The following is an 18,875-nucleotide window of genomic DNA, read 5'->3' as shown; positions in this document are numbered from 1 at the left end:
CTACTAACCTGTTTCATATACAAAAATATGTTGTCAAGTGCAAAAGATTTGACGGTTAGTGCCACGCCGATTGTTTGGAACGTGTTAAGCACATTAGAGCATTCAACTTGTCCTCCTGAAGGCAAGCAACCCCTTCTCCTGGGAGAAGAATGAAGACTGCTAGACGAGGTCATCAGGACGGATCTCCGATTTAAGGCTGGAAATGAAGCAACTCAAGCCATATGATTCGCTAGTGACTCAAAATCAGAAAGATAGGATGTGATGGGAGACGTTTGGTGGTGCTTGAGGAGTGGTGACAAGTTACCTTACATTATTTTTAGCATATTTTTCAATCATTTTAGTCATTTCTTAGGTGGTTTTGATGTATTTTATTGGAAAATCATATAATTCAGCAAAACAAGACACCCCATGAAGAATTTGGAAGACATTGAATGAAGATTCAAGAGGTCTATGAAGACATTACAAGGTGAGGACATTCTATCTCAAGTCCCAAGACAAGTTTGAAGGATGAAAACACTCAAAAAGACGAAAAAAATAAGAAAACAAAAATGCACATGAAACAGGTTCTATTCCAAATCCTTACAAACTTTCTCCTTTGTATCGGATTCTATTCCAAATCATTAGAATCCCTACACTTGAGACTTGGATTATCGGTTCATCTCTAAAATCATATTCTTCCGACTCACATTTAGGTTTAATAAGCCATAATTGTCTAAAGATTTAATAGCAGATGCAGTTTTTAAAACATTTGATAAACAAATTGTGCAGTTAGACTAGTGTGAAACCTCAACATAAATATCAAATCCTAGAAAATAAAACAAAGGAAAGACAATGAAGAAATGTGACGTTGAAGGCTAATATATCAAATACATTTCACAATTGAACATCTATCAGTGAAGGACTTTAATACGTGCTTTGAGTGATGCTCGTTGCATCATTGACAAGTCTCGTGAAATGCTCGACAGTAAAGTCGCGTCTGATTTCTCATAACCAAGATAAATTTTAAAGGTAAGAGTCGTTAATGATGAGGAATTTGCAAGTATGAATTGTGCCAAACTCATTGCATTTTTAAAGATGGTTCCAGTGCTGATAATCACAGTCTGTAGTCTACTAAGGCAACAACTTGTGCATTCTAACTCCTCTGGTTGGTCTGGCTCTTCTTCATCACGACTCTAAATAATAAAAATAAATAAAAGAGTCAAAATATGACAGTAAAAGGATAAGCTAAGAAAGTATAGGGTATTCATGGTCACCTCTATAAATAGTTCAACAAGGTTAGAAGCACTTTTGAGTACACTAACAATATAATATAGTTCTCCTCTTTCATCCAAATTCACCGAATTCAATTTCAGATACTTTAAGCTAATCAACTGTGACGGAGGAATGATATCTGCATAGTGTCTACACATAAACAACAAAGCAATGAAATATAATTATACCACACACACACTTCAAGTAACACAGTTTTCAATGTAAGTATCGGAAACATTGGATTCAACCATCAATAAAATCCAACATTGCTTCTCTTTCAAATACACAATAAAAGATAACTTTAAAAGATCAAACTGCAAGTAAGTGATTCCAGAAACAAGCAAATTGAGATTGGATAATTTAAAGTAACATTATACCATGTATTAAACTTTTATTTAACTTGTGTTTTATTTTTGCAACAAAGTTTGGTTACACCCATTGTGAAAAAACCATGCCATGCAGAGTTGTGTAACCACAGAGAAGAAGTGCATATGTCAATAAAAGTCATTTTCAGATTAAATCTACCAAACAACATACAGACCAGAATATTATCCAACAGAACCGTAATAAATAGAATGATATTAGCAATGATGTTTCCTAACCTTGTTGCGATATGATTCCATAGCAAGCCTCTGAATTTCTGGCAAACTTTTGATCAAACCAGATACACTCTCCTGATTAACTGTGAGTAGAAGATCAGTCAGATTCTTTGCTTTCTTGAGACAAATTGACTTCATATCTCCAAACAGTTCTATGCTGAGCTCTTCAAGCAATGGGCAGCCAGAAATAAGACTCTCAAGTGCACCAAACTCGTATGTATTATGATCTAACTGAAGGACCAACAATTTTTTTAAGCCACGGAAATTGGGTGGAACTGACACGTTAAATCCGGAAAACCAAAAGTGCGTCAATTCTTGACAAGAGAAGACATGGGATGGCATTTGATTGAAGAATGTTGCATAATTCACAAGCGCAAGATCTTTAATGCCCCTCCTCGACAAAAACAGAACCCACTTATTGAGGATTTCAGTGGTGATCAAAATATTGGAGAACAAAGGGATATCAAGAATAAATCTATATATCGGCCCATTGTGGAGTAAAAGAATTTCGGTGATAATTCTAGAAATCTCAGGGCCAGGGTCATTAAGATCCTCGAACCTACAAAAGAAGTCCTCACAAAATTGAAGTTGTGGGACTGAATTCCACATATACCTCCACTTTCTAGACAGAAGACTGGTACTAACTAGCTCTTGAATGTTCAAGCGTTCTAGGATGCCATCAATGACATTACATGGTAAGTCACTGATTCGATCAATGTGATCACCATGATTGGCCCTCTTCTCGGACAGAGTCATAGGTGAACTGCAAATTCAAGCAAAAGAGTAAATAGTACAGGGAAAAATAGTAAAAGTATATGCACCCATATTCAACCACGGAAGGAGATTCCCTTCGTTAGCTGTCTGATTTACCAACTTACAGTTTCAAATTTCATTTGTCTGGTCCTAACATTTTCTTCACATATTTTTCCTTTGCATAAAGTTTTTTAACAATTAAGATCACATATTTTTAGAGGTAACACTGCATTATACATTTACCCAGATATAAACGTATAATGCAGTGTTACCTCTAATTTCCAAAACTAACAAAAGCTATCTATTTAGTAAATGCCGAAACAATGTGTAGAAAACTACCCACAACATTGAACTAGTATAATAAGAATTCATGCTTTAAGAAATGACTAAAGGCCAAATTTACGAGACAAATATGAAGAACTAAACTCAAATGAAATAACCAGATAATTGCTTATAAAAATAAAATAAAATACAAGATAATGCTTTAAGAATTCATGCTTTAAGAAATGACAGTCACATCAAATTCTGATAACTGAGTGAGTAAGTAACCAAATGGAAACATTTTGAATTTATCACTAATAAGTGTTGAACGAAATCTAATTAAAATGGTTGATATAGGAAGATGAAATGATAAATGAAAATGTGTACTAAATTGAACGCTATAATGATAATCATATTATATTGTTGAGTTGGGAAGACTTACAGTGTTGCTTGCTCACCTTTGCGATGTAGAAATGGAAACAGAACTGTGTATGTATGTTAGGAGTATTAGAGCGTAGAAATCGAAGGTTCTTATTGGTCCACTGGAATGTAGATAGAAATCTAGGTATTTTATATTGGAAAATGTTAAGCCGTGCCCATCGGTTAAGGAAACCAAATGTAATAATGTTACATTGAAACTTGTGCATTCAAGATTTTAAAAGTATAAAAATTGACATTTTTAATTTAATTTTTTTTCGTTTAACTTCCTTAACCAGTGCCCCGAGGCGGGGCACAAGTTAACATGACCCTTTTATCTTTTTATTTTTTCTTGAACTTTAACGGGTGCTTTTGACACTCTTTAAAATATATTAAATTAAAAAATTATTACTTAAAAAAAAAGTAAAATATTATGTTTTCTAATGTATTGAATAGTGAATACACATTTAAAAAAAAGAGTTGTGTTATATGTACAACTAAAATTGGACAATTTATGCAACAATCTTTGATATTGTAAGGAACACGCAAATCAAAATCATTAAAAAAGTATTAAAAAATTGCAAAGAAGTTGTTGGTTGTACAAAACTTATGTTCATATATCATTCCTAAAAAAAAGCATCCAATGAGGTAGCGTTTCTCTATATTTAAAACTGATTTAAAAAAATAGAAAATGTTTTGAAGATGTTAATTTTGATGCTCCTAAAAAATGCATCAAGTTATTTTAGATTTATGTCAAATTTTATATAGAAAACCTACATGATATATATTTCAATACACAATTAAATCATAATAATATTTTTTTTGAGAGAAAATCTCTATTTATTGAATAAAATATTATTGCATGGTGTAACATTGGTTAATTAATGTTATATATGTATAACTTGATCCCTCCTTTCATATAAACACAGAAACATTTTTTACCAAAGTAACTTCTTTTTCCATATTGAGATTATGATTCAAGGAACTATATTCCAAGAATTATGGTACAAAGAATGTTTTGGTTTCATGTGGCCCAAGTTTGAAATCATTTTGTTAATTGCATCCTTCATCTCCTTTCCACGGTATTTTACGCTTTAACCAGAAAATAACCTAAAACAGAGGGTCATGTTGTGGGCACTCTCTGGTTCCATCTTAACCTACATTTCACTTCAACCAGCAAAATGACCTGAAACAGAGGGTCATTGCGGGCACCTCCGCCCCCATCTTATGGAAAAAAAACCTAAACTGAAGCCCAAAAATTGACTCTTGGAATTTTATTTTTACAAAGATAGACCCAGCTGAGAGAAGGACTGACCTGCTCTTATCATCTAAATCAAACAAGATTCTAACCACTCAACTCTTTCTTACAGTTTCGGTTTTATTAAATTTAAATGTTTTGATAGTTACAGAGATGTTAACAACATTCAACTATAAAAGCATTGTACTCCAATGTACTAAAATCACACAACATAAAATAAGTTTTGAGAACTTTAAATCAATTTTCAAGCAGACATTGAAATTAAATGAAAGCACGTAGACTTCAAATGGTGGTCCGAAATGCAAGCAAACCAAAGTTCAATAGCTTGATGTGAAAGTGAAGCACCAGCATAAAAGACAGAGAATCAAGCAGCCCAAAACAAGTTGAAATGGCTAGTTGGCTACCAGCCATTTTAACACGCCAGCTGCATGTTTCAGATGCTAGACCAAATATTCGCTCCATATTAAAACTTCAAATCTATAACTTCTAACTGTCTAATGTAAGGAATACTTGTTTGACCTATAACGCCCAAGAAAAAATCTTAGACATCTTGTTAATCCTCCTGATGTCGCGTTTATAAGAATAAAATTTCTTAGTTATCAAAGTACCAGCAACAATGTAATGCAGAAAATAAATTAACCAATAGTAGGGTCAAGCACTTTAATGTCATAGCAATGTGTTGCAATTGAAAAGGTGAAACCCACAAAAACTAATTTGTAACTCAAAATAACAAAATGTTGTATTTCAACTAAACTCTAACGGGAATTGCAAATGTACGCAAGAAAGAACAATAGACCACTTAGTCGAACAAGCTAAATCCCATGTCCTGCAAAACAAAGATTACAATGATACATTCATATGTTAGTAGAGAGTCATGAATTAACTAAATAACAACTATAAATAACAAAGAAACTTACATCATCGGACTCTTCCTTTTCTTCAACCTTCTTTTCCTCCTTTGCTTCGGCAGCTGGTGCAGCAGCAGCTGCAGCACCTCCACCAGAAGCAGCAACAGCAACAGCACCTCCACCAGAAGGCACTGAAGCCAACTTCTCTCTGCCACTAGCAATTAGCTCGGCAAAATCTTTTCCCTTGACTTCACTCAAAAGCAACTCAATATTTGAGTCCTCGGCCTCAACTCCAACTATAAAAATAACACAGAAAACAAATTCATTCAAGACAATTCAAAATTCAATTATTTCGTTTTAAGTTGCATCAAATGTCAATTGTTTTGCATTGGCCACTTCTTCATAGAGGTTCAGTGACCAAGAATATATAAATAATAAACAATAAACAAAATAAATGTCTGCACAAATCGAAATTCAATTGTTGACAAGGTTAAATTCATTGTTTATCACACTTCAAAATCAAGTTTTCAATACTCAAAATCTATGAATGGACACCGGACGAATAAAGATACCAGGTAGATCAACACAAATAATAATTCAATGTAATCATATGTTGTGTCAGACATGACTAATCCGAGGAGTCTCCAACACTTATAATTACACTAAATTATGTGATTTTTCCAAATTATTAGTTGTGTCGGCGTGTCCGGTGTCTGTATCCGTGCTTCATAGATTATCACTCAACTAATTATAAATTCTACAAACAAAATCAAAAACAAAAAACAGACACATTATAGTAATTACATTCTATGACTGAACAAAGAGAAAGAGAAAGAAAAAAAAAAAAAATTAGGAGTAAGAACCTGAGGAGAGGATGGTTTTGATATCATCAGCGGAAGGGGCAGAGTTACCGCCCAAAACAGCCAACATATAAGCAGCGATGATCTTCATTTCTGAAGGAAAACATAAATAGTTATTAGCAACAGGAACCAAGAACAACAACAACAATTGGAAAAGAATGAAAAACGTACTTAATTGGCTGGTTAGATTGGGATTTTTCTACTGCGACCGCGATGTATGTTGAGGGTGAAGCTCTGAAACGGAATTGTTAACTAATTTATATCATTAGGGTTTTTGGAGCTTGGGTTTGGGCCTTTATCTTTTCTGCGTTTCCAGGAATACCCTTGTTTTTTTGCCCTTCATTTTATACCATTTTTGTTTTTTTAAAAAAAAAAACAAATTTGTACCAAAAAAAAAATCAAATTATTTGCTCAAAAAAATGTTATAGGATTGTACCATTAAACACTGAATAAATTCCCTAAGAAATTTTAATTAGAAAAGAAACTTTATTAAGAAATTATTCAATATGTTTTTTTTTTTCAAGTAGCACAGTGGAAAAGTGGAAGTGTTCGAGGTTCGAACTCCGACTCCTACATATAAAATAAAATATTCATATCAACTAAGCTAAACTCACGAAGATAAATGTGTTTTCTTTTACGAAGATAGGATGTACCCCACAAAGAGTATGATTGGGAAACCTAAGATCTAGAGTTTTCTTTTTCTTTACTCTTTAATTTTTGCAAATTTGATGATGAATTAAGTTAATTACGTATATGTTTTGTGATTGAATAATTTATAAAACCTGTTGAGATTAACACATTTATTAATTCAATCGTCTTTCATATAGAGATTAATTTTTGTTGATAATGTATAGTAGTTCTTGTGGCACGTCTTGTGCTAGAAGAGTTGCTTTTGGTGGTTAATATAATTCCATTTTTGTTTGTTCAAAAAAAAAATTTGTTGATAATTTCATTACATATATGAAAGGTGTTTCGTCTCTTTTGTTGTTATTTCTTGTTTAAGGTTAGGTTTGATTTGACATAGTTATTGATCGCATTAGAAAAAGTTTTGATAAATGGGATAATCTATTCACCCCTTTTAACTTATCGTTGTTCACGTCGTATCGGCCAACAATAATTACATTTAACTAACATAATAATATTTTGTAAGCAATTAATGAACCTTCTCAACAACTTTATAGAAAATATTTTTTCATGTGCAGTTCACAATCCATTATAATAAGTTGTTTGCCAGTTTCAAATTTGCTTAATCAATATGACCATAATAAATTTAGTTGTCTGAAGTGAATGGTGTAAAATAAAAAATATCAATTAGTACAATCAACTATTGATATATTAATACACTTGTAAACTAGTAGTTTCCCTTAAAAAAAAAAAAAATACACATGTAGTTTCTTGTGTTTTTGTACATTTAAAACTTAACAAAAACACTTAAAATTATTTTTCTCTCTTCTTCATTTATACATTTTTCTTAATATGTGTGAAATGAGCTTTTGGCTCAGTTTATCTGGAACGAAGGGAGTACTATATTTGCTTCCCTAACCAGTGTGCTGCGGACCGTGCACTGGTTAACATCTTCCATAACGTATTTATATTCTTTTTTTTGAAGGAAGTAACGTATTTATATTCTGAAGAGTTTATCGGTGAGAGTCACACCGACAATAACTCTAATACATGTTACCTATTACCCATTACATATATAATAAAAATGAAGGTTAAATAGTAATAGAATTTCTGTAATTTAAATTGGGAGGGGAACATGGCAATGTGCAGCCACCTGATGAAGGTTCAACCCTCCCCTCAAGATTCAAGAACCTAACTCTGATATTTGATTCCCCAAAGGATTCATCTTTTTCTTTCATCCATGCCTTGCTTTAAGGACTCCAATCTTTTTCTGCAATGAACCATATAACATGACATAACCAAGATTTCAATGTTCAAAAAAGAGCATTATCAGGTGCTTGCACTACCATGGAAGGAGTAAATCATACCATGGACCTGTTTGCTATAAATTAATTAAAATAAAATTGTTTTTTGTATAAATAATTTTAAGAATTCTTTAGAAATTTTTAACAAAAGCATTCAAGTTTGAAAACTATGCATATAGTATTTCACTAATATGTTAAAAAAGCATAGACACCCCCCTAACTATGTTTTTCCCTCTCTTCTGTTAAAAATGATTTTCTTCAAAATCTAATCAAAATAGCTACTCCATTTGATTTCATTTTCATTATAAAAATCTTTTTTTAACAAAATGATTTGTGAAAGAATTTTTTTTTTAGAAAAAACTTAAACACAAACATTAGTACATTACAACTGTAATTTATTTTTTAAATCTAAAACAAATGGGCCCTAATACCAATTGCCACACCTAAGTAAGGGTATGTGAAGCCCCGTTCAAACCATTCAATATTGCAACAAAACAAAGCATGGTTGATAGCAATAATTTGCAGCTTACTTGACATGCTCTACGTTTATTTGACTCACATAAAGGTGTTTGAACTTGTAGGTTATAGCTTCTAATGTTATTCTTCTATTTTAAGTTGTTTAATTAAAATTATCATCTAAACTAAGTTAAAATAAATAATACACACACACTCACATATAAATATAAAAATATTATAAAATCGTCTTTTATGTCATTTTCATATTGATAAACTAATTTAAATGTTGATTTGATCAATCACTTCTAATGCAATAAGGTAACTTGTTGCAAGTGTAAACTTGCAACTTTGTTTTCCAAGAATTTATAGACTTTCAGTTAAAAATTAACTTCTCATCTTGCAGCAACTATTCAACTTATAACTAGTTTATCAGTTACATTTATCAAACACATCCTAGGAAACTGAGACACCAGTGAGATCAGTGGATCAAGCCCCTAGACATCCAATAGAAACTTTAATGATTGACAACTAAACCATAAAAAAAAGATTTTCATGAATGCAAAAGAGTGAGATTAAAATTTCCGAAATCAAACCATGCTTCACAAAAACACAATTATGGATGATAACATTACTTGGAATCAGTAAGGCGGCCATGCAAGCTCCATCTTGTACGGAAACCTTCAATGCCCTGAACTCCACTAGCAAGAATCAAGTGCCTGTACATTTGAAATAAATAGTGTGAGCGCCAAATTATGTGCTATAATTTTTTTTTATATCCATACACCGAAAATTTCAAAATAAAATCCTTATGATAACCAGATATCAAAGATTTCAACATAAGATATCCGTGCGTCAAATAATTAGTGTGAAAGCCAAAGTGGCAGAGACATAATGTCAGCTAATCGAAATATTGAAGACTGTAAGGAAATCCAGGTGCAATTATTTTTTTTTTTGAAGGAAATCCAGGTGCAATTATGAAATTAATTCTTTTGAATACACAGAATATATTGTGCTCAAGAAAGTAAGGCCCTTCGATAGTTTTTTAAATATCCATCTGTTAGTAATAGGACTCCTAAGGGCAGCAGTTATAGAATATTAGTAGATTGTTTATTTAATATATTATAAAGTAGTAACTGTTAGTTATGTGCAGTAATTGCTGTCTACTAAACTTCTATGTAACTGCTATAGGAGAGAGTTAGTATTATAAATAAGATGCAGAAGAAAAGAAAGATATTCAGGGATTGGGATAAAGGATTGGTAGGGAGAGACCAAGCTCTCGAAATCTTGGAGGGGAGAGAACCAAGACTCTCGAATTTCTTGGGATTATATTGTAATCTTACTATTAGTTTATATTTTGATATCAGTTCCTATCAACTCGTATCAAAGCAGTTCTGATCCGGGGCAAGAAATTCACAGTAGAGGGAAAATGGACATGCCACAATTTGATGGCAGCATTGACGCTTATTGGTGGTTGATTTGTATTGAGAAACATTTTGATGTCGTGGGAACACAGGAGGGTGAGAAGTTGCTGGAGGCGGTGAAAGCCTTGTGAAACTGTGCTCTCGTATGGTGGCAGTGGTGGAGTCGATGCCATCTGCATGCGAGTTGGCGTGCATTTCACATTGCACTACTTTGGCATTTTAAGCCAGAGTATAGAGATGTTCTACCTATATCTGATGAAGAAGAGGAATCTGGATTGGAATGGGAGTCATCGACGCCTCACACATTCAGCCTTCAATCAGAAGAAACTGATCAAGGAAATTCTGAACTCATTCAGACAGCAGAAGAGAAAAATGAGGAAAAGGTAGAGAACGCAGAAGAAAGGGATGCAGAAAATTCCTCCGTGAATGTCATCATTGTGGAAAAGCAACAAGAGACCAATTTCTTGGTATTGACAGACTCTTTTATGAACATGGTATGAGTAGTGTGTTCGAATCGAGGGCAAAATTGCCTAGAAAAACTATCGGAGAGGGATGGGTTTCACTCGAGTTGGGCGGATTATCCTCTGGTTTGATCGAACTGGCACTGTGCCTATTGCTGCCAAAAATTCCTCCCCAGAAGAGAGTGCTGATGCATGCATTAGTTATCATGTTTCACACCTTGCTCTGTCACTCTACTTCAAGTTATGGGACCCTGGTGGACACTTATGTTATCCTTCACCTTGAGGACAAGGTGAATCTTCAGGGGGGGAGTATTGTTAGTAATAGGACTCCTAAGGGCAGCCGTTATAGAATAATAGTAGTTTATTTAATAATATTATAAATAAGTAACTGTTACTTGTGTGTAGTAATTGTTGTCTACTAACTTCTATGTAACAGCTATAGGACTTGGTATTATAAATAAGATGCAGAGGAAAAGAAAGTTATTCAGGGATTGGGATAAAGGATAGGTAGGGAGAGACCAAGCTCTTGAACTCTTGGAGGGGAGAGAACCAAGACTCTCTAATTTCTTGGGATTATATTGTAATATTACTATTAGTTTATATTTTGATATAAGTTCCTATCACCATCTTCTAATGGTGGCATTCGAACTCATGTTCAGAGACACGTTCAATTATAATTTTGGAAGAACAATATGCTGTTGGACTTCTCAAAATAAAAGCAGAAATATGATTATTGAAAAATTATAATCATCTGAGTAGAAGCTGAACATTCTCTGGACAATTTAGCAAACACGGACCACATAACAATTATTTGAATATACCTCTCCAATGATGTAACTTCTGCCTCAAGCTGAGTAGACCTCTCCTTGGCTGCATCTAAAGGCATTGACGAACCCAATTTGAATTCACTATCTTGAAGCCGGTTCCTTATCTCCTTATCCTGCATTTTTTTTTTATAAGTATAAATGAAACAAAAGAAAATGATGGTAGATCTAACAAACTGAATTGTTGTTATCATGTCCCTATCTCACATATTACGGTGAGTAATGCAAGATGTTGAAGTAGTTAAAGAAAGAGAGAGAGGAGGAGGATGAAGAGAAAACAAAATAAAAGAATATGAATAGCTAACAATGATCTTACCCTTCTTTCAGCACATTGTTTATATAGAGCAATCTCGTCTTGACAGAATGGTTCAATGTCGTTGATTTGTAAGCCTAAAAGATATGAATGAAGCTTATAAATAAGACAATGCTATAATAGATATCTAATGTGAACATTTTAAACAGACAACAAAAATCATGTAATGTATGTAACTTCTAACATTTATCAGTGGGTTGAACCTGGCTTAATACCTTATTCTCTCCACTCTTGTCAGACCCAATAAATTATAAAGGCCAAAAAGTGGTTACTCATTTTTCAGTTTTTACACATTTAATTCCACTTCTTCAATCATACAAAATCACATGAACCACAGGGGTGCCATTACGAAAAATGCTGTTTAAATCTAGACTAGATTGTGTTACCAATGGGAAAGTATTTTTCATCTTAAATTACAAATTAAGGTGATTCGGTTTGCACCAATCGAAACCATAAATTTTATACACAATAGAATTATATATATAATTCTTATTAATAGACTAGATTTTTATATTTTAGTCTATGATCTAAACGAGTCGCACATACACCCTAGTACATGTTCCTCGGCGCTGAGGGCATCCCCGAAGAGCGGGAGATTTTGTTACATTTTGGATTGGCTGTCTTGTGTTTCTAATAAGTTGTTTTATAGTTGGCATGGTGAGTCATATATATATATAATGAGGGGTGCCATTGCGAAAAACTCTATATCTGAGGAGGCAGGAACACTTGTTGGTTGAGGAAAGAAACTCCCAGCAAATCTTTAACATGTCAAGCAACATTTACATTTTTTCAGTGTTGACACTCCCACACAAAAAAGGTGCCTAACCTATTTAACCTAGTTTTTGAGAAAAAAGATAGACTAAGCATAAAAATTGAAGCATACTTTGAAGGACGAATTTAATCAACTGTACTCGGCCCGTGATGGACAGCATGGAACCCTTCCATGAACCGAGCTTACTCTTGATTCTATCGATAACAGGCAGAAGACACACTGCCTTAGGCCTACCTTTTTTAAACAAAGGATATCCTAACTAAACAAAGGGAAGACTGTCAGAGTTGAAATCAAGCACTTCAGCAATACCCACAAACCGGTTAGGAGAAATGTTGCCTAAATAAAATTGGGAGTTATCGAAGCTAGTAACCTAACTAGATGTAAGCTTATACTACTTAAAAATAGTCCCCTCTTATTATCTCTACAAAAGATAAGGGTGTCGTCTGAATCTGGCTAGGTAGAATAAATCCTCTACGACATTCCATCAGAGGGAGATGAACATCCTCGACTAACTTAGAAATACCTTTTATTTTATTTACATGATTTTTTCAGTGATTTCTATGATATTTTTTATATGAACCTCCAAAAGAGTGTCTAAGGTGGGTCCTAAATCACCTTTTTTAGAGTAATGCCACATCTTTTCTTTATCTTTCTTTCTCTAATTTATAAAATCCACTATTTTATTAGAAATAGTGAGGATCCATCTTTGAACTCATTTTTAAAGAATATAGCGTCGTAACCCACATATACACTAAAAGGTGATTGAGTAGAAGAGTATTGCATGTTAAAACCTACACCCAACAGTACCCAAATTTCTAATGGAAATGTTACAATAGTCCTGTATGTGACACCGTCGCTTTTCCTGTCTCTTTAATTACAAAGTCTTAAGTTCAAAACCAAAGAAGTAAAGAAAATAGGGGATAAGAAAGACTTACACAAAAATAGATTTCTTAGAATTCCATCACAAAGATCAACACCTTGAAGCACATGGGATGCTATTTCTGGTGGTACTATTGGTGATGGAGGACCCATCATTAGATCATCACCAACCAAAATAGTTTCCTCCATACCTGGCTGCGAATCAACTGAAATGAAACCCACACATATAAATAAAATTCCCGAATCAAAACAACTTAACACAAAAATGAAGTAATAACATACCATCCATGGTTGCTTTCTGGCAATCCTTATGCACAAATGCGACAGGGGAGACAATCACTGAAACAAAATTGAGTAGGTCATTTCGATATTTGTTACTGGTTCATGAAAACCTATGAAGCACAGATACGGACACGGACACGGACACCAGACACGACACGGACACTGACACGGGGACACGCCTTATCCGAGGAGTGTTTGTGCTTCATAGATGAAAACAAAACATAAATACAAGTTGAAGATAATTGTAAATGGGAATATTAATAAACTCAAAATTCAAAGTATTTACTACATTGTGGTTCCATTCCATTCCATTCGATTCCAATATATTCAACAAACATTGAGAAATGAGATTTTGGGTGAAAAGTGTGAAATTTGGAGAGAAAAAGGGAAAAATACAACTTACATGTTGTTCCTTTTAGCTTAAATTGAAAGATTGGAGTGAGTGAGCTTTAAGGATCAAGAATGGAGGTTTTGGGGTGAGGGTTTTTGTTCTAACCAATCTGTCCAATAACCCCCAATCAGCATAGTTTAACCATGAAAATGCCACTACTCAGCCTTGTAATTACTATTTTGCCACTATAGTAAGTATCCTTCCTTTCTTACTAGAATGGTAATCCCAAGTCACGGGATGCATTTTGACACATTCCAACTTACGGTTGGCTATTGAAGATATAGTCAGTTAGTCATACGAAGTGCTAGTCAGTAGATGTCCATAAATAAATTTTAATGTACTTTTTTACTTCACTTTTATCGTTGGGAGAGCCGGATCTTGGGGATGCAAACAACTCAATGGAACTGAACCTCTTCAAAGGATGAGTTAAAAAAAAAATTATAGTCCAGTAGTACTATCCCATTACAAAAAAATTCCTTATGAGAACTCTAATACCACCATGTTTCTTTCCTTATTCTCTTTCTCTCTTCTGATACTCGTACCATGCGTTGCATCATCACCACTCCTCCATCAGACTTCCTTTTTCTTTTTCCCCGATTTGTTTTTCGACCAGGCTACCACAAATTCTCACTTTCCTTCTGGCGGTTTTGTGCAGGTTTCCACTTTCCTTTTCTGTTGTCTTGTTTTAGGCCTATTATAATTTGGATCATCTTGCTTTTGATGCTAGGTGGGTGTTTTTTTTAGGGTGGTTTGAGGTTTCTCATGTATACGGTAGTGATTTTCATCTTTGGATGTACCGCATACATACGACATCTTGTATTTTTTTATTTTTTTTATTTTTTTATAAAACCTTGTATTTATCTTTTAAAAAATTTAAATAGAACATTTCTCTTTAAAAAGAAATACGTTTTTATTTTATTACAGAATTTTTTTCACTTACAGAGTCGAGCCTCCGGATAGAACGGCTGAGATCGTTGATAATAGTACTCATTACTATCAATGTACAAGAGTTGTAAATTTCCTCTCTACTTTTCAATGGATGTCATGTTTTATAACACTCATCAAACTAAAAAATTCATCAGGACCCATTAAGCCTATGAAATTCATCAATACCAATCAAACCTCAACACCCATCAAAATCACCAAATTTTGTTTTCTCATCGTCAATGGCAAATCCAATCCCTATCACAAGAACCCATTTTTGGATCCAATCAAAACCAAGAATTTTTTTTAACTCTTTTAGACTTTTTTTAAGTTAAACTAGCTCATTGAAATTGACACAGAGAATCAAACATGAGAATTTAAGTGAACAACATACTTCAAGGTCTCAAGTTAACACCACCGAACCAATCTAAGTAACTCATGAGATTTTGAGTGAACATACTTCAAGGAATTATTATAAGCTTGCTTGTGAAGGAAAAAAGTGAAGAACAGTCAAAAATTACTGAAAATAGAAATTAAGATTAAATCTCATGAGACCTTGAAGTAATTTTTATCGCTTTTTTACTTCACTTTTTTGTCAAAATTTGTTTAACAGAATTACAGCATGACATGTTTCATTTGTAAAATTTTGCTTGTCACACCAAAGTATATTGTCCTCTAAATTTCGAATACTCTACTTCTCAATTAGTCGTCAAGTTGTAAAATTGGCCCCAAAACTCAACTCAACATTACCAAAATCATGTGAAGAATCAAAATGAGGAAAGAATTGGATTTTAGTATGTTTTGGTATACCATCGGATCAAGATTCTAAAACAATCTATTTCTTGTGAATTGAAGGTTAGAAATGCCTTAAAATTGGGCTAACAAAGCCAATTAAGTTACAAAATTTCAAGTGGCTATAACACTTTCACTGACCCTAATTAACTGTTTCCATATTCTGTATTTTAACTGTCAATGAGTGCTTCAACACCTCTCTCCAGAAGGGATTGTCACAGTGAAGGAAAACTAACTTTTTTGCATATATAGGAATCACTTTCGGGTCAACGAACCTTTCATCAAGAAGATCCCCAAACAACCAACTGTGACTACCACGGTAACGGTAGCTGCAATGGAATTTGAATTTGTTGTTATGTTTTTCTTGTTGGTTCTAGTTTGCTGAGACTTCTCCCCCAAGCTACCCCGGAGAAGATTATTGAGATTGTCCATTTGATGCATGATTTGACGCTGACCACGTGCAATGCCGGATATCTGATAGCACATAGCAGTTAAGTGAATCAAATAAGACAACGCGGAAGTGATTCCGAAGTCATACACCTTGCTTATAATAACAGCACTGGACTTGCACCAGTTACTGGTCACAGAATACAAATAAAAAAACCAGTTTAAAATTTTAAACATCTTTAATTATTTGTATTCAGCAATAATAATTTACCTAGAAGCAAGAGGATTTGTTTCCCAACAACTAATATGAAATTATTGGACAATTGGAAACTAATAGCAAAGCTCTATATCAAGAAATGTGAAAATTCTCATAGCTTTACTGCTGTTCCTCAGGTCAAATAACTTCGCTGCTAAAATCATGAACTAACCCTATAAAAGGAATGTCAAATGACATGCACACAAATCAATAAACACGTGGATAAAATCATATCTTTTTTGGTGAAATCTTGTCTTTCATTTTCCGCCATCCTGACTCCTATAAGTGATTTAATGGAGACAAGACAACCCCTTATCTGGACCGTCAGAGGGAAGAGGGAAGGATATGTAGGAATTCAGACGAAAATTGGGTAGGGCAAGTTTGGGTGAGCATAAGGTTCCTTCTCCAGCAGGTTTATCATTTTGTGTTCGTCCTTATTTTTATTACCATTCTATGAGGATTTCTGCTCCGATTCATAGTAAACTTTTCATTTTTGTTTCTTAGTATATACTATGTAACAGAATTTATCCTTCTGGTAGAGTGATCTAGTATCAATACAAGTTATTGATAAAAGGTATTATATTACCATTTTTTTATTCTCCAATCTTCATCTTTTAATCTATCATAGGCTCTTAACATGAGAGAAATTATACTTGTTTCATTATAAAGCAAACAATCAAATATTTCCCTCCAGGAAAGTACAGCTCTCAAAAATCAACTTAAAAGGGTCAAAAGTACAACCTTATGGATAAAATAGGAGAATAACATACCTCATCCATTAAGGGAGAGTCCGTATTTAATTGTGATGAAGACGAGGAATGTGGAATCTTAGAACCAGTTAAGCTACCATTGCCCAAACTGTTAATGAAGTAAGATGTGGGAGCAGAACCATTGCAGGCTTCGGCTTGAGCTGACATATTTTGTTGGCTCGGAGAATTATTCTTAAAGGTTAGCTTGCAATTCAGCTCTTCAATACGATTTGTAAATTCATCCATTCTATCGTTGAGGGCGGAAATCTGTTCTGAAAGCTGACTAATGGCTCCCTACAACACAAGTGATGATTTAAGTTCAATACAGTTACATGAAATAAGAATTATTGCAAGTGATTGGAATTACCTGATTTACTTGTGTTGTCGAGGAATCTGAATTTCTTTCACCAAACCCCCGATTGTTGGAAAAATATCCATTAACTTTGGCTGCATTTTTGTCCCTTTGATTTGTATATGACTGAGACAATCCACTATTGATGATACACAGAATTAAGTAATAGGAAGTAGTTTTCCAAGATGTATATTAACAACTTTCTATGTGCACGCCGTCCTTGATTAGACTTTATAAGTCATATTGTTGTTCAAGCCAAGTCCGTACGTAGAATAAAGTCGTCAACTTTGAAAGATTCGACCAGATCAAGGCCTAAGGCAGACAAGAGAAGGACATCTAGCTTTTTTGTTCTGACCCTAGCTTCCTAGGTATGAAATGTGCCACTCTAAAGGAATAAAATGAAGGATTGCCTTTTATTCCTTTTGTTGTGAGAACGGAATGGAATAAAAGTAATGAAACCCGCGATGGCTACTGAATAACCTCCTTTGACTTTATCAATAATAAAGCCTTTTTTTTACCTTACCTTTGTATTCGTTCGCCAAATCTTGTTCCGTTTCATCCAAGTTCTGAATCTTCGTGGAAGAAGAAGAAGAAGCGGTTCACCAGCCACTACATCTGTGGATCCCACCAAATCATTAAACCTGGCGGCTGCTCGCTCTTTGATCAGTGATTCGCCGGCCACTAGATCGATGAATAATATCTCCAAAATCTTCTTTTTGATCAGTGATTCACCTGGACTGTCTTCCCTTCCTTTAAATCTTGTAAATTCTGGAGCAATGTGTCATAGTCAGTTAAGCGTGGATCTGCACAAGAGATAACAGAGCTGACAAGAGATTTATGTCTTAACTTCAAGCAGTTAACTTATGGTTAAATGTCCCAATAATCAAAGCACAAACATGAAACCAAGACATTAGATTTTGTGGATCAGGTAAATCTATCCATCAGATGTACTCATGTACAAAGATATGCATGTATTCTAGCTCATCTCTGTAAAGAATGCTGGTATCGAATGATTGGAAAGGGTAAAAAGAAGAAGAAAAAAAAACATTTTCATTTTAAGTCCAAAGGCAGAATAGTTCACTAGAATTTTACTATCTTAACAATACTTTACTTTTCAATTTTCACATATTAATAGTGTTACTATGGGAACGTGTTCAATCTTTTTGAATTGATTTATTCAGTTATCAATCATTGAGTAATCTATAATAACATTTTCCTCTTCATATTCGACATTTCTAGCAACAGCTCAGCAGGCATTACTTCTAGACATTGCCTTACTGGACTGGAACAGATCGACCGGATTAAAGAACAAACGTTTACGCCTTAACAGGCTTGACGCTTGGTGGACTGTGGACTAGTACAGATCGACCGGATTAAAGAACAAACGTCTACGCCTTAACAGGCTTGACGCTTGGTGGACTGTGGACTGGTACAGATCGAC

The 18,875-nt window shown here is 34.0% G+C and overlaps 4 protein-coding genes across 7 annotated transcripts; all 4 read right to left on the bottom strand.

Annotated features, from left to right (window-relative positions):
• Window positions 1-752: 752 nt before the first annotated feature.
• Window positions 753-3,675, bottom strand: LOC25480679 (F-box/FBD/LRR-repeat protein At1g13570). Of its 3 annotated transcripts, none has more exons than XM_039834156.1 (4): window positions 3,307-3,675; window positions 1,854-2,613; window positions 1,254-1,390; window positions 753-1,172 (listed from the first exon to the last, which is right to left on the bottom strand). In XM_039834156.1, exons 2-3 carry the CDS (start codon window positions 2,604-2,606, stop codon window positions 1,367-1,369), a joined length of 777 nt encoding a protein of 258 aa, XP_039690090.1. In that variant the 5' UTR covers window positions 2,607-2,613; window positions 3,307-3,675; the 3' UTR covers window positions 753-1,172; window positions 1,254-1,366. The 3 variants fall into 3 exon arrangements, with proteins under 3 accessions (XP_039690090.1, XP_039690089.1, XP_024630194.1); XM_039834155.1 differs by having other exon boundaries at window positions 1,254-1,401; window positions 3,323-3,672; XM_024774426.2 differs by having other exon boundaries at window positions 1,254-1,401; window positions 3,307-3,671.
• Window positions 3,676-5,092: 1,417 nt separating this feature from the next.
• Window positions 5,093-6,574, bottom strand: LOC25480680 (60S acidic ribosomal protein P2-2). Its single transcript, XM_013586854.3, has 4 exons — window positions 6,419-6,574; window positions 6,251-6,340; window positions 5,457-5,683; window positions 5,093-5,365 (listed from the first exon to the last, which is right to left on the bottom strand). Exons 2-4 carry the CDS (start codon window positions 6,336-6,338, stop codon window positions 5,339-5,341), a joined length of 342 nt encoding a protein of 113 aa, XP_013442308.1. The 5' UTR covers window positions 6,339-6,340; window positions 6,419-6,574; the 3' UTR covers window positions 5,093-5,338.
• A 1,294-nt stretch (window positions 6,575-7,868) lies between these two features.
• On the bottom strand, window positions 7,869-14,170 carry LOC25480681 (uncharacterized). 2 transcript variants are annotated; one of them, XM_024774425.2, is made up of 7 exons: window positions 13,987-14,162; window positions 13,584-13,640; window positions 13,358-13,507; window positions 11,654-11,727; window positions 11,335-11,453; window positions 9,264-9,347; window positions 7,869-8,141 (listed from the first exon to the last, which is right to left on the bottom strand). In XM_024774425.2, exons 2-7 carry the CDS (start codon window positions 13,588-13,590, stop codon window positions 8,093-8,095), a joined length of 483 nt encoding a protein of 160 aa, XP_024630193.1. In that variant the 5' UTR covers window positions 13,591-13,640; window positions 13,987-14,162; the 3' UTR covers window positions 7,869-8,092. The 2 variants fall into 2 exon arrangements, with proteins under 2 accessions (XP_024630193.1, XP_039690821.1); XM_039834887.1 differs by lacking the exon at window positions 7,869-8,141 and adding an exon at window positions 8,600-9,125 and having other exon boundaries at window positions 13,987-14,170.
• Window positions 14,171-15,777: 1,607 nt separating this feature from the next.
• LOC112418153 (inorganic pyrophosphatase TTM2) lies at window positions 15,778-17,626 on the bottom strand. The gene is made up of 3 exons (XM_024774428.2): window positions 17,450-17,626; window positions 17,104-17,376; window positions 15,778-16,164 (listed from the first exon to the last, which is right to left on the bottom strand). The coding sequence occupies exons 2-3, from the start codon at window positions 17,326-17,328 to the stop codon at window positions 15,946-15,948; spliced, it is 444 nt and encodes a 147-aa protein (XP_024630196.1). The 5' UTR covers window positions 17,329-17,376; window positions 17,450-17,626; the 3' UTR covers window positions 15,778-15,945.
• Between the last annotated feature and the right edge of the window lie 1,249 nt (window positions 17,627-18,875).

The sequence above is a fragment of the Medicago truncatula genome, chromosome 5 (genome assembly GCF_003473485.1).
Source record: "Medicago truncatula cultivar Jemalong A17 chromosome 5, MtrunA17r5.0-ANR, whole genome shotgun sequence".
NCBI classification, from domain to species: domain Eukaryota; kingdom Viridiplantae; phylum Streptophyta; class Magnoliopsida; order Fabales; family Fabaceae; genus Medicago; species Medicago truncatula.
The sequence above is the reverse complement of the archived record's forward strand: the minus strand, read 5'-3'. Positions and strand labels throughout refer to the sequence as shown.

Excerpts from the sequence above, each read along its gene's own strand:
- LOC25480681 (XM_024774425.2), bottom strand. Across the intron at positions 11,454-11,653 it reads AACAATGTGCTGAAAGAAGG|GATAAGGAGATAAGGAACCG; the intron begins GTAAGATCATTG and ends AAAAAAATGCAG. Across the intron at positions 9,348-11,334 it reads GAAGTTACATCATTGGAGAG|GCACTTGATTCTTGCTAGTG; the intron begins GTATATTCAAAT and ends TCAAATGTACAG.
- LOC25480680 (XM_013586854.3), bottom strand. The coding sequence starts at position 6,338 with ATGAAGATCATCGCTGCTTATATGTTGGCTGTTTTGGGCGGTAACTCT. Across the intron at positions 5,684-6,250 it reads CAAAACCATCCTCTCCTCAG|TTGGAGTTGAGGCCGAGGAC; the intron begins GTTCTTACTCCT and ends TTATTTTTATAG. Across the intron at positions 5,366-5,456 it reads AAAAGGAAGAGTCCGATGAT|GACATGGGATTTAGCTTGTT; the intron begins GTAAGTTTCTTT and ends TTTGTTTTGCAG.
- LOC112418153 (XM_024774428.2), bottom strand. The coding sequence starts at position 17,328 with ATGGATGAATTTACAAATCGTATTGAAGAGCTGAATTGCAAGCTAACC. Across the intron at positions 16,165-17,103 it reads ACTCTCCCTTAATGGATGAG|ATATCCGGCATTGCACGTGG; the intron begins GTATGTTATTCT and ends ATGTGCTATCAG.
- LOC25480679 (XM_039834155.1), bottom strand. The coding sequence starts at position 2,606 with ATGACTCTGTCCGAGAAGAGGGCCAATCATGGTGATCACATTGATCGA. Across the intron at positions 1,402-1,853 it reads TGGAATCATATCGCAACAAG|ACACTATGCAGATATCATTC; the intron begins GTTAGGAAACAT and ends GTTTATGTGTAG.